This window comes from Gobio gobio (assembly GCF_949357685.1).
Source record: "Gobio gobio genome assembly, chromosome: 2".
Classification (NCBI taxonomy): domain Eukaryota; kingdom Metazoa; phylum Chordata; class Actinopteri; order Cypriniformes; family Gobionidae; genus Gobio; species Gobio gobio.
In genome coordinates, this window is record NC_137098.1 from 68296253 (window position 1) to 68314360 (window position 18108).

The following is an 18108-nucleotide window of genomic DNA, read 5'->3' on the forward strand; positions in this document are numbered from 1 at the left end:
ATGTATTTTAGCAGTGTTTAATAAAGCAGATTCATTGCTTTTGATACTTTATTTGAACCAAATAATATTGCCTCATTATTATATGTATTTTAAGCAATTTTAAAAGCAATTTTCTTTGCTTAGGTCTATTTTTATTACTTGATTACCAAAATAATCGTTAGTGATCATTAGCTTTAAAATATTGATTGTTGTCAATATATATATATATATATATATAGTATTTTTATTAAATTACAAATATTAAGCCAACAAAGAAATGTATTACTATAGTAATAAAACTATTGTTATTTAGAGAAATGCTTACTTAAAGGTGTGTTTTTTACAGTGTGTTCAGGGGACAGGCAGCTAGCGGATAGTGAGGAGATGTTTGCTGTATGTGACAAAAAATTTTTTGGCCTAAAAAACGCGTGACATCTCACCTTTAAGAAACGCTATTATTATTACAAATTTTTTATAGTGCAGCATTACAATAGTATTATTAATATAGTGATGCAACTATGTTGTACAATAAAATGAGTATTTCATAATGATAAAGTAATACTATTATTACATTGGCATTACTAAGTTAAAACGTTAAATCACTAGAGAAATGTATAATATGCATAATAGTAAATAATACTATAGTACTGTTGTACTATAAAACATTGAATATTAACAATAATTAGGGCTGTAATCTCCCAGTCGGTTAGTTGATTATTAGTCGATACGTTCTGGTGCGACCAAAATGTTTCCGTGTTCATTTCATCAGGTGGAGAGCACTAATTGCTAATGGGGGTGTTTTCAGAGCAGCCCTGTTTCACAGGTCACAGTCTGTCTTCAGGACAGCCCCATTGTTTCCACTTCTTTTGGATTAGCCCAACCCACTGGAGAAGAGAGACCGATTGAAGAAGGCTAGTTGGCTGTCATATTATTTATTTAATCGTGAGAGCGTTTTCCTAGTCAGTCCTCTTCTACCATGTCAACAAAGACATCGGCAGTGTGGCAGCATTTTTAAAAAATAGAAAATGGGGAAACAAGTTGGATGCCAATTTTGCAAGCTTTGCATATCACAGCTCGACGACAAACATATCAGCTAAAGGCGGTGAGCTAACTTGTCTGCGTTAGGTTGCCCCGTCTGTTTTGAGTTGGCTATATGAACATATCAGAATTGCCATATTTCAATGTTTTTAATTTGGAGCCTAATGCATGATGCGCTGTGGCCATTGTTTGTATTCGTTTTGAGCCTATATGTTTTTTTTTTCAGTTATGCACTTTATTTTGTTTCTGCTCTTGATCTGGCTTGTTTAATAAATATTCCTTGATATTAAAGTGGACGTGTCTTTTGTGTTTAAGAGTAAAAGCTTTAAGTTAATAGTCTATTCGTGTCTCAGCCGCGAAGCTGAGCTAAAGGCCCGGGTATACTTCGGCCGTCCACGTTCGTGCACCGCCCGCATGACGTAATTTTCGTCACTCGGAGGGCTCGCGGCCGGCCGCACACCCCATCCGCGCGCAGCCCAAATTTTGTGACCGCGCGGACGGTCCGCGTGCAACAGCGCATGCGCCAGCAGTACAGAAGAGTCCACTAGGTGGCAATAAACACAGTATTGAGCACAGTGTTCAGCCGTCGAAGAAGAGTGTGCAAAGACCGGTTTAAAAACAACACGCTTGGGAAAAAAAGAGAGAATTGTTGATTCTTCAGTGTTTCTTCCAAACTATGTAGCAATGGTGGATGCACTACAGTTCTTCTCCGATCATGCCCAGCGAATGTCCCGTTGATGACAGGACTCAGTGCTGCCCTCCGATGTCTGGTGGAGCATAGACACTTTTTTACTGCGCATGTGTCGAACGCGATCCTCCGCGCGCATCCGTTGTGTAGTATACTTTGAAAGACGCGCGGACAGGGCTGTGCGCGTGACGCGTCCGGGCGCGGTAAGTGAAGTATACCCGGGCCTTAATCCTGTGTTCACAGAGCGGCTGAAATGATAGTGTCTGTCAGTTATTATAATACATATGACAAAAACAATTGTCTAAATTATGTTGCATATTCCTCAAAAGTTATTGTGATATCGCTAGTTGACAACATAGTACTATATTTTGTGAAATCATAGGCTGATATTGCGCAGGTGCACGTGATGCAACACTTTCAGAGCCACAGACTCGTGTGTCAGACTCATTTCAGTGCAAAATAATCAGCTCAAAAACTGCAAATAGCCGACTAGTTTATGTTTATTTATAATTCATTTAGGCAGACAACAAGGCTACCAAGTACTGTGCACAGTGTGCAGCTAATTCATTTAACTTTTTTTTCCCTAACGTCATTTTTAGTTGAAAATTTCAGGACTTCAGTCGATCAAGATTTTCTTTGGTTGATTACAGCCCTAACAATAATAATAATAATAAGTTAAGCTATAAAATGCAACCAATATATACATTTATTACTATAGTAATATTGAATATTGTGTATTTAATAATCATCATCATCATCTTTTTTAACAACAGTAAATGTACTGTAACATTATTAATACTGATGGCTGTCTATACCCGAACATAATACATGTTTTTTTCCTCAGAGGAGATTTCTGCTGAAATATGTTGTCTCGAGGATAACCTGCACTGATGAACAGTAGCGGCCTTTGCTAGGTTTCACCCATTTCACATTTCACTCTGTCCGCTTGTGCCCTGCTATCCGGAAAACTAACCCAGGCTTGGGGCAAAAAAAATGCCCCAAAAATCAAGATAGGATATGGAGTGCTGTTGTTGTGCACGATTGCACATGTGATAACCTATTGATTTCAAACAACAGCTCAATAAACAAGTGTTAACGTTAGGTGGTGGTTTTAGACGTATTGTCTGTTTTTGCTCGATCACACAACAGATCAACTGAATGCGTCCGTGTTTTGAAGGTATCATTACACTGAATGATTGAGTAACTCATTTAACTGAATGATGTGCTGCCACCTACTGGCAGTTTGAGCTTCATTACATGTTTCCCCATTGTTTAATTCTCTATATTCTGCGTCTGATGGAGGATGCATTAGCACACATAAAGTCAGTGTGAGTGTCAGTGTCATGTTCAAGAGTAACTCACAGGATCTCCCAGAGCGCCACCACCTGCCGGTCCACCACCTGTCTCTCTTTCACAGGGTCTCCGTCTAACTGCTGCAGGTCGCTCTCTCCAAACAGAGAGCCCAGACCCATCGTCTGCTTACTCCTGCAGCACAACACACACTCGGTGTAACCCAAGGGAAATAACTACAGCAGTGGCTTCAACAACACTGTGAAGAGAGCGTTAAAGTGCCCCTGTTGTGGTTTTCTGTGAATGTAAGTTTTAAAGTCGCACAATAAATAAAGTTAATGTCTCCCAAAAGAAGGAATGGACTCCGAACGAGTCGTTTGTGTTTCGAATCTCACAGCGTTACGGTTCTAAATCACTAGAACAGACATTCGCATAACAGTCGTTCTTGCAATGGAGGTTTGAGTTAAATAATGAGAAAATGAAAGTGTTTTTGACCTTTAATGCATGTAAACCTGTTGTAGGAGACCACCAGCCTTTAAAATAGCACAACAGGGGCACTTTAATTGTTTCAGCTGGACCTTTAACACATTAAAATAAAGTTTTGACAGATCAAATATGAAAAGCGAGACACTAGAGCACAACCAGTAGCCGCACCTGTAGTCTTGAAGCTGGTCTTGAATGTTTGGAAGCACCTGCTGCTGGAGCTCTGAGAGCGGCCCTCGAATGTCCTCCTGCGCATGGAGACGGTTCTCTACAGGAACACACACACACACACACACACACACACAGCTCCGTCACACTGCCACCGCTCTCTGATCAAGAGCTGAAAGACTGAACCTCACCTATATCAGTCAGAAACTCCTCGCGCACTTTCATCTTCAGCGGCTGAAAAGCATCAGAAATTGACAGTTCAAAACCAGAACAGGCACCTGCACCTGCGGGATTACGGGTGTAAATGGGACACTCACGGCATCGTGGTCCAGGAAGTGGGAGCAGATCTGAGGGGCGAGCGAGCGGGCGTCTTTCGGGCTGGAGCCCAGATACGCCTCCACACACAGGTAGAACAGCTGGACACAAACACACACACGTGAGAACGAGGACTCACTCACACAGCACGTTTGATATTCCTGAAGCCGCACTGACCAGAGGGTTGGGATCCAGGAGCTGGCTGAAGACGTATCTCATGAACACCGTCATGTGTGCCGGACGCAGCTTCAGCAGCTCGATGTCCTGAAACGGCCCGTCCATCTGATCAGGAAGAGCGGGAAAGAGTGATCACATACATTCATCTCGGGGCTCTACGCTAACATTTTTCTTTAGGCGGCTTCTGATCAATAACAGACATTACCATTATAACTTTCCCATTACAGGGAGATGTAACATTCGCATTTGCTCTCACATTCGCATTCACGCTCGCATTCACTCTCGCATTCGCTCTCACATTCGCATTCGCGCCATTCGCTCTCACATTCGCGGCATTCACTCTCAAATTCACATTCGCTCTCGCATTCACTCTCACATTCACATTCGCTCTCGCATTCACTCTCGCATTCGAATTCACGCCATTCACTCTCGCATTCGCGCCATTCGGTCTCGCATTCGCGGCATTCCCTCTCGCTTTCGCGCCATTCACGCTCGCATTCGCGGCTTTCGGTCTCGCATTCGCGACATTCGCTCTCGCATTCGCGCCATTCGGTCTCGCATTCGCGCCATTCGCTCTCACATTCGCGGCATTTGGTGTCGCGCTCGCATTCGCGGCATTCGCGCTCGCATTCGCGCCATTCCCTCTCGCATTCGCGGCATTCGGTCTTGCATTCGCGCCATTCGGTATTGCGCCATTCGGTCTCGCATTCGCGCCATTCGGTCTCGCATTCGCGCCATTCGGTCTCGCATTCGCGCCATTCGCTCTCGCATTCGCGCCATTCGCTCTCGCATTCGCGCCATTCGGTTTCGCATTCGCGCCATTCGGTCTCGCATTCGCGCCATTCCCTCTCGCATTCGAGCCTGCATTCGCGGCATTCCCTCTCGCATTCGCGCTCGCATTCGCGCCATTCCCTCTCGCATTCGCGGCATTCCCTCTCGCTTTCGCGGCATTCCCTCTCGCTTTCGCGCCATTCGCGCTCGCATTCGCCCCATTCCCTCTCGCTTTCGCGCCATTCGCGCTCGCATTCGCGCCATTCCCTCTCGCATTCGCACCATTCGCTCTCGCATTCGCCCATTTGGTCTCGCATTCGCGACATTCCCTCTCAAATTCGCGCCATTCGCTCTCGCATTCGCGGCATTCCCTCTCGCATTCGCGGCATTCGCTCTCGCATTCGCGCCATTCCCTCTCGCATTCGCGCCATTCCCTCTCGCATTCGCGCCATTCCCTCTCGCATTCGCGCCAATCGCGCTCGCATTCGCTCTCGCATTCACGGCATTCGCTCTCGCATTCGCGGCATTCACTCTCGCATTCGCGGCATTCACTCTCGCATTCGCGGCATTCCCTCTCGCATTCGCGGCATTCGCGCTCGCATTCGCGCCATTCGCTCTCGCATTCGCGGCATTCCCTCTCGCTTTCGCCCCATTCGCGCTCGCATTCGCGGCTTTCGGTCTCGCATTCGCGACATTCGCTCTCGCATTCGCGACATTCGCTCTCGCATTCGCGACATTCGGTCTCGCATTCGCGCCGTTCGGTCTCGCATTCGCGCCGTTCGCTCTCGCATTCGCGCCGTTCGGTCTCGCATTTGCGCCGTTCGCTCTCGCATTCGCAGCATTCGCGCTCGCATTCGCGCCATTCCCTCTCGAATTCGCGGCATTCCCTCTCGCTTTCGCGCCATTCGTGCTCGCATTCGCGCCATTCCCTCTCGCATTCGCGCCATTCCCTCTCGCATTCGCGCCAATCGCGCTCGCATTCGCGCCATTCGGTCTCGCATTCGCGCCATTCGGTCTCGCATTCGCGCCGTTCGGTCTCGCATTCGCGCCATTCGGTCTCGCATTCGCGCCGTTCGCTCTCGCATTCGCGCCATTCGGTCTCGCATTTGCGCCATAAGGTCTCGCATTTGCTCTCGCATTCGCGCCATTCGGTCTCGCATTCGCGCCATAAGGTCTCGCATTCGCTCTCGCATTCGCGCCATTCGCTCTCGCATTCGCACCATTCGGTCTCGCATTCGCGCCATTCGGTCTCGCATTCGCGCCATTCGGTCTCACATTCGCGCCATTCGGTCTCGCATTCGCGCCATTCGGTCTCGCATTCGCGCCGTTCGCTCTCGCAATCGCGCCATTCGGTCTCGCATTCGCGCCATAAGGTCTCGCATTTGCTCTCGCATTCGCGCCATTCGGTCTCGCATTCGCGCCATAAGGTCTCGCATTCGCTCTCGCATTCGCGCCATTCGCTCTCGCATTCGCACCATTCGGTCTCGCATTCGCGCCATTCGGTCTCGCATTCGCCCATTCGGTCTCGCATTCGCGCCATTCCCTCTCAAATTCGCGCCATTCGCTCTCGCATTCGCGCCATTCCCTCTCAAATTCGCGCCATTCGCTCTCGCATTCGCGCCATTCCCTCTCGCATTCGCGGCATTCGCTCTCGCATTCGCGCCATTCGGTCTCGCATTCGCACCATTCGCTCTCGCATTCGCCCATTTGGTCTCGCATTCGCGCCATTCCCTCTCAAATTCGCGCCATTCGCTCTCGCATTCGCGGCATTCCCTCTCGCATTCGCGGCATTCGCTCTCGCATTCGCGCCATTCCCTCTCGCATTCGCGCCATTCCCTCTCGCATTCGCGCCATTCCCTCTCGCATTCGCGCCAATCGCGCTCGCATTCGCTCTCGCATTCACGGCATTCGCTCTCGCATTCGCGGCATTCACTCTCGCATTCGCGGCATTCACTCTCGCATTCGCGGCATTCCCTCTCGCATTCGCGGCATTCGCGCTCGCATTCGCGCCATTCGCTCTCGCATTCGCGGCATTCCCTCTCGCTTTCGTGCCATTCGCGCTCGCATTCGCGGCTTTCGGTCTCGCATTCGCGACATTCGCGACATTCGCACTCGCATTCGCTACATTCGGTCTCGCATTCGCGCCGTTCGCTCTCGCATTCGCGCCGTTCGGTCTCGCATTTGCGCCGTTCGCTCTCGCATTCGCAGCATTCGGTCTCGCATTCGCGCCATTCGCTCTCGCATTCGCGCCATTCGGTCTCGCATTCGCGCCATTCGGTCTCGCATTCGCGCCATAAGGTCTCGCATTCGCGCCATTCGGTCTCGCATTCGCGCCATTCCCTCTCAAATTCGCACCATTCGCTCTCGCATTCGTGCCATTCCCTCTCGCATTCGCGGCATTCGCTCTCGCATTCGCGCCATTCCCTCTCGCATTCGCGCCATTCCCTCTCGCATTCGCGCCATTCCCTCTCGCATTCGCTCTCGCATTCACGGCATTCGCTCTCGCATTCGCGGCATTCACTCTCGCATTTGCGGCATTCACTCTCGCATTCGCGGCATTCCCTCTCGCATTCGCGCCGTTCGGTCTCGCATTCGCGCCGTTCGGTCTCGCATTCGCGCCGTTCGCTCTCGCATTCGCGCCATTTGCTCTCGCATTCGCGCCATTCGGTCTCGCATTCGCGCCATAAGGTCTCGCATTCGCTCTCGCATTCGCGCCATTCGGTCTCGCATTCGCGCCATTCGGTCTCGCATTCGCACCATCATTCGCTCTCGCATTCGCGCCGTTCGGTCTCGCATTCGCGCCATTCGGTCACGCATTCGCGCCATTCGGTCTCGCATTCGCGCCATTCGGTCTCGCATTCGCGCCATAAGGTCTCGCATTCGCTCTCGCATTCGCGCCATTCGCTCTCGCATTCGCGCCATTCGGTCTCGCATTCGCGCCATTCGGTCTCGCATTCGCCCCATTCGCTCTCGCATTCGCCCATTCGGCCTCGCATTCGCGCCATTCCCTCTCGCATTCGCGCCATTCCCTCTCAAATTCGCGCCATTCGCTCTCGCATTCGTGCCATTCCCTCTCGCATTCGCGGCATTCGCTCTCGCATTCGCGCCATTCCCTCTCGCATTCGCGCCATTCCCTCTCGCATTCGCGCCAATCGCGCTCGCATTCGCTCTCGCATTCACGGCATTCGCTCTCGCATTCGCGGCATTCACTCTCGCATTTGCGGCATTCACTCTCGCATTCGCGGCATTCCCTCTCGCATTCGCGGCATTCGCGCTCGCATTCGCGCCATTCGCTCTCGCATTCGCGGCATTCCCTCTCGCTTTCGCGCCATTTGCGCTCGCATTCGCGGCTTTCGGTCTCGCATTCGCGACATTCGCTCTCGCATTCGCGGCATTCGCGACATTCGGTCTCGCATTCGCGCCGTTCGCTCTCGCATTCGCAGCATTCGGTCTCGCATTCGCGCCATTCGCTCTCGCATTCGCGCCATTCGGTCTCGCATTCGCGCCATTCGGTCTCGCATTCACGCCATTCGGTCTCGCATTCACGCCATTCCCTCTCGCATTCGCGCCATTCCCTCTCGCATTCGCGCCATTCCCTCTCAAATTCGCGCCATTCGCTCTCGCATTCGCGCCATTCGGTCTCGCATTCGCGCCATTCCCTCTCGCATTCGCTCTCGCATTCTCGCCATTCGGTCTCGCATTCGCGGCATTCGCGCTCGCATTCGCTCCATTCCCTCTCGCATTCGCGGCATTCGGTCTCGCAATCGCGCCATTCGGCTTTGCGCCATTCGGTCAAGCATTCGCGCCATTCGCTCTCGCGCCATTCGGTCTCGCATTCGCGCCAATCGGTCTCGCATTCGCGCCAATCACGCTCGCATTCGCTCTCGCATTCGCGGCATTCGCTCTCGCATTCGCGGCATTCCCTCTCGCGGCATTCCCTCTCGCATTCACGGCATTCGCGGCATTCCCTCTCGCATTCGCGGCATTCCCTCTCGCATTCGCGGCATTCCCTCTCGCATTCGCGGCATTCCCTCTCGCATTCGCGGCATTCCCTCTCGCATTCGCGGCATTCCCTCTCGCATTCGGTCTCGCATTCGCGCCATTCGGTTTCGCGCCATTCAGTCTCGCATTCGCCGCATTCCCTCACATTCGCGCTCGCATTCGCGCCATTCGGTTTCGCGCCATTCAGTCTCGCATTCACGGCATTCCCTCTCACATTCGCGCTCGCATTCGCGGCATTCGCTCTCGCATTCGCGCCATTCGGTTTCGCATTCGCGGCATTCGGTCTCGCATTCGCGCCATTCGCGCTCGCATTCGCGGCATTCGCTCTCGCGGCATTCGCTCTCGCGGCATTCGCTCTCGCGGCATTCGCTCTCGCGGCATTCGCGCTCGCATTCGCGCTCACGCTCGCATTCGCGCTCGCATTCGCTCTCGCGGCATTCGCTCTCGCGGCATTCGCTCTCGTGGCATTCGCGCTCGCATTCGCGCCATTCGCTCAATTCGGCACCACAGGACCTCCAGACGCACGTCAACGAGCCTTTCCATTGAAATCACTCGCTCCTGACGCTCTATCCGCGTTTGGTGTGAACGCAGCATAAGTGCACTAGTACTGACTCTCTCACCTCATTGATCGTATACCCATCATCCTCCTCTTCTTCTTCCTCCGGTCCAATGATCTGCATCTTTCCTCCCTGAAGAGACACAAGAAGATCAGACTCGAGGCTCAACACCGAACACGCTACGGGAAACAAGTGTGTCTCTCACCGGGTCCGAGGGGTGCGTGTCGGATCCCTGCCGGCGGAGCAGGGGATTCCTGAGGAAGGTGGAGGGGGAGGAGAAGGGGCTCTCACACGCCTAAACAGGGAGACGGAGGACGGGTTGGGCAGATGGAAGGGGACGTTTGATTCTGAGGCAAATAAAACTAGCAAATGAAACTCACCTCGAAATCTCCTTCACTGGAGTCCATCGATAAGCGACCTGCTCGAACAGAAAACACAACAGACACAACGTCAGTCATATGAGCTCGGCCTTCAGCACTAACAGAACGAACGCCACTCACCTTCTCCAGCGGTGAGATAGTTCGCAACAGCTTCAGATCGAGTGCCGTCCTGGAAGAGGGAAGAAGTGAACGAAGCACACATTAACTGACCATGTGCTAAACTACGAAATAATACACAAGGAACATTGCACAAATCTCACCACGTCCTGCTGGATCTTCACTCGGACTTGATTGGCTCGTCGTTTGGCACTCTCTATTCGCTCCTCTAGCGAAGGGGAGGGGTTTCGAGACTGCTCCTCCAGAAGGTTCTGCACAGGGAATGTAATTTATGATTGGGTTATATTTGACATGACAGCACACACACACGTCAGAGGAACACTGAACTCATACCTGTAGCTCTGCCTCCTCCTGCTCCAACATCTTTCTGAGGATTTCTGTGGCGTGTTTCTGCACCTCGGGGTCCTGAGAATGATGGAGAACGACATTAAAGACACACAGAACATGTCTATTTGCATTGTAATATTCACACTAGTCCATAATCGCAAGAGTACAGCCCTACTTCTATACCAGGGCTGTCCAAAGTCGGTCCTGGAGGGCCACTGCCCTGCAGAGTTTAGCTCTTACTTGCCTCAACACCTGTCTGGAAGTTTCTAATATGCCTAATAAGACCTTGATTAGCAGGAACAGGTGTGTTTAATTGGGGTTGGAGCTAAACTCTGCAGGACAGTGGCCCTCCAGGAGCAGGATTGGACACCCCTGTTCTATACATTTTAGCCTTCAATAGACTTAAAACCATGATGCACCTGTAATGGTTTGGGTCCTGTGATTCTCTGAGTGGGGGTACTGCTTCCTGTGGGTGGGGTAAGCGGAGGGGGCGGGGCTTCGCCCCCCAGTGCTGTCCTGTGATTGGGCAAGAGGTCAGTAGGGAGGGGCTGAAGCGGGACGGACGCGACCGAAGGAGGCGGGCCCTGAAGAGTTAACGCCACATACGTCCCAGCTATCAGAGGAAGAGAACACGCGTCAGCAACGAAACGCTTGAAAACGTCAAAAACAAGACGCCCAACCACAACACTCACATTTGATCATCTTTACTACTTCCTGATGAGACATGGACGAAACCACCGAACCATTGACCTGAAAAGCAAACAGGCAGGACAAATAAGAGGTTAGTTAGTTATTAAGTAAATTAGTATCACAAATGCTTTACAATGCCAAAGCGTGTTGTAGTTGAGAATACCTTAATGATCCGGTCTCCTTCCTGAACTCCAGCTTTGACCGCTGCTCCACCTGTGAGGCCATGGTTTGAGTGTCATAATTATGTTTTTACTGCCACTTCAGATCAATTTAAAGTGCTCCTATTATGCTTTTTCAAATATTACCTTTCATACAGTGTGTCATAGAGCTGTTTGTCAAAGGTCTGCAAAGTTTAAAGTGCAAAAGTTTGTCTCCTAAAATAAATAATTGATTCTGAACTCTGAAAAGAGCTGTTTAATTCAGACACGGTAAGGCGTTTGGTTTCCAACACGCGCTGTAAGCAGTAGACCAATCACAACAGACTGAGCCATCTGACCAATCAGAGCAGAGCACACCAGTCACAACAGACTGGGCCATCTGACCAATCAGAGAATGTAACCCGGATGTAGGAGACTCTAAAAAGTAGGGATGCAGGATATGAAACATTTTAACTGATACCGATAACCGATAATTAAGTCCTTCTCATGGCTGATTCTGATATCGATAACCAATAAGTTCATATTTTTATATTATAGTTTCCATATAATCTGCAGTTCGTGCACCCAGGAGAATAGAAAATCTAAGATGTACTGATGAAATTGATATTTTAGTAGCTCTGGCCTATATAATGGCAAATTTCAGTCGTGACTCTTCAAATGCTTTTATTTTTTGTGTAAGGCACCACAATACTTAGTAACAGAAAGGGTTTAACACAATTATATGGTTTATCTGCACTTAACTCATTAACAACACATTTATATTCAAGTATTTCATGCATAAAAAACTGCATCTATTTACCTTTAGTGCATGAGGATGAGGAAGGTATATAGACTTGAAGTCACATGTTTCTCAAATAAAATGCACTGACATTTCATTTATCAACCTCGAGAGAAAAATTAAGTACATCCTCAACAAAAATAAAGTGCATCTTCAACAAAAGAGCATAGGGCATAGTTGAGATTTCACTGAAATTGTTCGCTCTCGCATTCGCGGCATTCGCTCTCGCATTCGCGCCATTCGCTCTCGCATTCACGCCATTGGGTCTCGCATTCACGCCATTGGGTCTCGCATTCGCGCCATTGGGTCTCGCATTCGCGCCATTCGCTCTCGCATTCGCGCCATTCGGTCTCGCATTCGCGCCATTCGGTCTCGCATTCGCGCCATTCGGTCTCGCATTCGCGCCATTCCCTCTTGCATTCGCGCCATTCGGTCTCGCATTCGCGGCATTCGGTCTCGCATTCGCGCCATTCGGTCTCGCATTCGCGCCATTCCCTCTTGCATTCGCGCCATTCCCTCTTGCATTCGCGCCATTCCCTCTCGCATTCGCTCTCGCATTCGCGCCATTCCCTCTCGCATTCGCGCCATTCCCTCTCGCATTCGCTCTCGCATTCGCGCCATTCGGTCTCGCATTCGCGCCATTCCCTCTTGCATTCGCGCCATTCCCTCTTGCATTCGCGCCATTCCCTCTCGCATTCGCTCTCGCATTCGCGCCATTCCCTCTCGCATTCGCGCCATTAGCGCTCGCATTCGCGGCATTCGGTCTCGCATTCTCGCCATTCGGTTTTGCGCCATTCGGTCTCGCATTCGCGGCATTCGGTCTCGCGCTCGCATTCGCGCTCGCATTCGCGGCATTCGGTCTCGCATTCGCGCCATTCGGTTTTGCGCCATTCGGTCTTGCATTCGCGCCATTCAGTCTCGCATTCGCGCCATTCGCTCTCGCATTCGCCCAATGGAGATTTCACTGAAATTATATAGTTTAACAAAATAAATATAAGGGATGAGGAAGGTATCTTTAAGTGCGTTTCAAATACATAAATCAAAAAAAGCATTGGTCATCAATTAAATCCATTACTTTGTCGTTTATGGCTTTAGCCTTTTCGCTGTCTCTGGAAAACTTTGTCTCTGGACATTGAAGGCCCGTGTTTTAGGCTTAGCGCTTGTAGCTGCAGCCGCTTCATATTCCTTTAATACAGCTTCGCTGCGATGATGCCCTTTCAAGTGAGATATAAGATTTGTTGTATTAAAACTTGACGCCTTTTTCCTCCTCTTGTAATCCTTGCTGAACATGTTTTGCAAATAGCAATAGCATTGTCCTCCGCTGCCACAGAGAAAAACTTCCACTTTTCCGATTACTTTTCTAATTCATTGGCAAATATTTTAGTTTGTTTCAAGCAAAAACTCAATTCATTTAGATTTTTTTCCCCAAGAATCAAGAAAAAAAATTGTAATTTTCCTTAGTAAAAGCATCTTTATTTAAGACTTTTTAGATATTTGGACTGGAAAAAAGACAGAAATACTAAGTAAGAAAAGTGTTTTTTGTAGTGTGGTTTTACTTGTGGTGATCTAAATAGAGCACTTGTTAAATTTAAATAAGAAAAGAGTTATAATTCAGTAATAATATTTACATTTCACCCATTAAAACTTTTAGGTTGATGAAAGTTTTACAGATATTGTTAAATATCTATACATTTACATCTGTGTCCTATCTCAAGCTACTCTACTGTCAGCTCAAGCTTTTGTCAAATCTGTCATGTTTCCAAGAAACAAAACATGCACTGTAAAAAAAATTCAGGTCTCCAATTGAAAATTTTCTAGTGAGCGATCACATCTAAATTTTTCAGTTGGCCAAATTTAATTTCTGTGAATTGATGCAATTTAATTCAATTAAAATTCAAGAAATTCAATTTGGCCAACTGAAAAATTTAGATGTGATCGCTCACTAGAAAATTTTCAATTTTCGATATATATATATATATATATATATATATATATATATATATATATATATATATATATATATATATATATATATATATATATATATATATATAATAGAAAAGGGACCGGCCCCCAGATATGTCCACAACATCGAATCTGGCCCCCTTTAAAAAAGGTTTGGACACCCCTGCTTTATCGGATCTAGTTATCGGATTTATTTTATTTATCGGAGCAATAAAAATGACGTAATTTTCACCCACATCGCCCGATAATTTATCTGTCCGATAAATATCACGCATCCCTACTAAACAGCATTAGGAACCTTTCACACAGCATAATAAGGGCACTTTAATGCATCCTTGCTGAATAGTAGCATTCATTTAAAAAGAATAAGTACAAATCTTACTGACTGCAAACTTGTATTCATTAGTATAAGTGAGTGTGTGTGTGTGTGTGTGTGTGTGTGTGTGTGTGTGTGTGTGTGTGTGTGTGTGTGTGTGTGTGTGTGTGTGTGTGTGTGTGTGTGTGTGTGTGTGTGTGTGTGTTACCTGGCCGAACATTCTGCACTAGTTTGATTCTCTCGCCACAGACGGTGAAGCCAAACCCCAGATTGTCCCTCTGCACAACCACACATCTTTGGACTAAACCCGTCCCTGCGAAACAGAGGAATCTGCGTTCAGATAATCAGATAATCACGGCTGAATATGCCTCAACTGCTCGTGCTGCATCACCTGTGTTGTCTGAGGGGAGATCCGACAGTGCCTCCCTCTGCTGGCCAGGAGAAGACCTGCGCTCCGAGTCTCCTAACGTCAAACTGCTCAACCTGAAGACAGAGACGGACAATGAGGACCACACTCACACAAGCTCAAGGAGAAACTCAGCCAGGGCACCAGAGAGCGGGCGGCTCGAAAAATAACACAGGAAATCCCCAAGATGCATAATAAAACTGAAAGTCTGTGAACTTAAGCAGAACCAAAAGAGAAAGGACCTTAGACACATTCCTGAGTTGCAACAGATATGGTGTTTTCAAAGGGCAATGCAAACACTGATAAGGGGGATGTAAAAAAGGTGTGATAGCTAACAAAAGATCCACTAGAAATGTCATGCTTCATTCACTGAGCCACTAATCACCACATACAAATCAAACCAGAAAACTCACCAAGCGGCAAAAGGACTTAAAGCACGCATGAAAGAGAAGAGGAAGGCATTACAGAAGAGAAAGAGCAGATACACAACATGAGACGGACAGCTAAACTCAGTGAGAAAGCCACAGTTTACAGCCAATGAAAGGCCTCTAAATAAGCACTTGTGTGAGTGACGCCTCAATGGCACGTCTGGAGCGGTTCGGCCATCAGCTTTACTCAAACGCATGTCAACTAGCACCAGACATCTGCGGTTAATGACTGACAGGCGGCATGTGTGTTCATACCTGGGCAGGTGTGTGTGTTTCTTAATGGCTGCCCTGCGGTCACATGACACAAACAGGAAGTGGATGCACAGGAAAAACAAGTGAATGGGAAAGAGAAATCAAGAGCTTGAGACAGAGACACACAAACACACGTCAAAACAGAAGCACAGAAAAGGCTGATACACACACACGACGCGATGAACATGTTAGAGAGCGACTCCATCATTCATCAGTACACACACACACACACACACAATGCTGTAATAGAAACTGATGTGGCGAGAGGGTATAAATAGCAACGAGGAAACTGAGGCACGCTGGACGGATGGAAAAAACCTGTAGTGTCACACAGAGGACACACACACACACACACACACGAGACTCTGATCTGAAGGAACGTAATGTTCATTCATTTATAATTGCCACTTAAATTAATGATCAATAGAAGTTAATGGTTCACTAACTATCGAATATGAGATTAACTTCGGTTTGGAAAAAAGAAATCGGGTGTGTTTTGCGCGAAACGGGTGGCTTCATGTTCTCCAATTTCGGTACCACAGCTAAATGTTTTTTCATTTTTTTTTAACTATTAATAAAAATAAAAAAATTTATTAAGTTTATTATTTATGATGATAACAATTCTAAGTAAATAATACATAAACATTTAAAGGCTGTATGCGGTTTAAAAGTAAACATTGTTTATAAAAAAAAAGATAAAGTGAAAAATAATCAACCATCTAGGCATAATTATAATCATAAGTATAGAGACGTATTATTACTACATAAAGATGCAGCTAAATCTACTGTAGGCTACAACAGTAGCCTAATATATTGCCAATTTACATTTTTTTTACCTCTTAACCGCTGGCGGGACACCTGGCACTCTTTTTTGATCACCTTTTTTTCGTATCATATATTTTAGTAATTATCATAAATTAGGTATTAGGGCTGTAACGATTTTGCCCAAAAATAAAAACCTCGATTAATTGAACATTTTACCTCGATTATGATTAATGAACGATTATTTAGCTTTTTTTTCTTTTCTTTTTTTTTGCCCTCATAAGGTTTTTGAGTAAGTTCACTGATAAGGTTTGTACTGTAAATATGTTCTACATATTTATATATAGAACAGGTGGATTTTTTTTTCTAATGAAAAAGTGCATTTCTTTGTGATTTTACAATACTTGAAGGAAACGGGTCACTTTCAGCAGTTTTTGTCTATGGGGCAGATTTCTGCTTGTTGTACATCAGATACAGATACATTAGCACATAGGCCTACATTACATTTATCTGAATGCATCAATGAGAGAGAGATTGTGTGTGAATTACTCATACCGTCTCTATTCATTATGAAGCTGTGGTTTGTACTTACTGCAAAGGTATTCAAATGTATGCCTATAACGGTTGAGTTTCTAAGCTACTTTAGTGACTTTACTTTAGTCACAGGACAGCGTTTACACTGTTTCTGTGCTCCTCTGCGCGCGATCTTCACCTGATGTGCGAGCTTCTGTCTGAGTGTTCGTTTGTCACAATATATCAGGCATTAGTTCAACATAACACACATCTGATGGCCGAAACTCGCTTTAATGTTCAAACTGGCAGGTCTTAAAACACATACAAATGACAAGCTTTGTGAGGACGCAGGTGAAAGATCTGCCTTCAGGGCGCGCGTGTTGTCAGAGACGCGACACGGCTCTCTGTGTCATAGAAAGAAGCTGAGCCCTGAACGGAGAAGTTTTACGTATTATTGTTTTTGAATAGTGCACAATCGCTTTAAATGTTGAAACTGGCAAGCCTTTAAACGCATTTCCTTGACAAACTTTATGAGCACGAAAGTGAAAGCGATCTGGCTTCAGGGCTTGCGCGCGCCGTCTCTGTGTGTGTCTGAGCACGTATAGGCTATAAGAACGGCAATTAACTGACCTGTATAAACTGTATAAAACATGCAGTTCCTAAAGTGATTGTGGGCATCTATAAACACAGATAACTGCATCTCTGTGTGCCTGCAAACTGCACTTGATGTGACTGACGGGGCGGAGTCACTTAAAAACCGAAATAACTGACAAGGGAAAAACACGTTGGTTAGAGGTTCTGAATGTCGGTTTCGGTTATTTTTCGATTAATCGTACAGCCCTATTATAGCTATCATTCAAAGCTTTCGAACGCAAAATTCATCCAGTGAAAACCGCTTTGAAATCGGACGTTGTGTTACCATGGAAACGGTACTCTAAATTCTTCTAGCAGGCTCCTCCCCTAGTGGGCGGTGTCATGTTTCATATTACAACAATTATTTTAACTAATCAAAATCTTTTCTCATCTTGACAAAACACGTATCGTCGGAAAGGTCTGAGTCTCAAGGTTCCATATTTGGTGACCGTTTTGTGACGGAAGTGACATTTGGACAGAAATTTACAGGAAAATGCATCAAAACAACTATCAATGAAATTTGAATGACATCCGGTGGCTATTTTTAGTACAGCGTCTATACAAAATCTCATGGGGACTTCAATTTTTGTGATTTCAACTTCAAATTTGGAACACAACTTGGTTAGACATATGGCTTTGATTTTATAGTAATTTTAGATTAAAACATTTTTGTAAAATATATAATTTATATAAAATAAATAAATACAACTTTCATATTCTGAATTGCTTTCACTTCAGCAATAATCTGCCGAGTGTCTGCTTTAAAACAATCTTGAATTACAGCCCTTTAAGTTGGATAGTGCATTTTCATGTGTACACAGCGCTGTTTTATAGGAGTGTAACGATACACTCGTGTCACGATTCGATATAAATCGTGATACCGAACTCACGATATGCATCCCGATATTTTAAGCC

At 46.9% G+C, this 18108-nt stretch overlaps 1 protein-coding gene across 2 annotated transcripts in view; it reads right to left on the reverse strand.

Annotated features, from left to right (window-relative positions):
- Positions 1 to 18108, reverse strand: part of arhgef11 (Rho guanine nucleotide exchange factor (GEF) 11) — a 58402-nt gene that overhangs the window by 37856 nt on the left and 2438 nt on the right. For both annotated transcript variants that reach the window (XM_079806948.1, XM_079806949.1), the window contains exons 2-19: positions 15289 to 15321; positions 15019 to 15033; positions 14591 to 14682; positions 14408 to 14512; positions 11146 to 11195; positions 10985 to 11042; positions 10712 to 10905; positions 10299 to 10370; positions 10109 to 10216; positions 9969 to 10017; positions 9849 to 9886; positions 9674 to 9763; positions 9532 to 9600; positions 4139 to 4243; positions 3964 to 4062; positions 3838 to 3880; positions 3650 to 3746; positions 3068 to 3190 (exon numbers count right to left, since the gene is read on the reverse strand). In XM_079806948.1, coding sequence (XP_079663074.1) covers positions 3068 to 3190; positions 3650 to 3746; positions 3838 to 3880; positions 3964 to 4062; positions 4139 to 4243; positions 9532 to 9600; positions 9674 to 9763; positions 9849 to 9886; positions 9969 to 10017; positions 10109 to 10216; positions 10299 to 10370; positions 10712 to 10905; positions 10985 to 11042; positions 11146 to 11195; positions 14408 to 14512; positions 14591 to 14682; positions 15019 to 15033; positions 15289 to 15321 — 1440 coding nt within the window. The remainder of the gene's footprint in view (positions 1 to 3067; positions 3191 to 3649; positions 3747 to 3837; positions 3881 to 3963; positions 4063 to 4138; positions 4244 to 9531; positions 9601 to 9673; positions 9764 to 9848; positions 9887 to 9968; positions 10018 to 10108; positions 10217 to 10298; positions 10371 to 10711; positions 10906 to 10984; positions 11043 to 11145; positions 11196 to 14407; positions 14513 to 14590; positions 14683 to 15018; positions 15034 to 15288; positions 15322 to 18108) is intronic.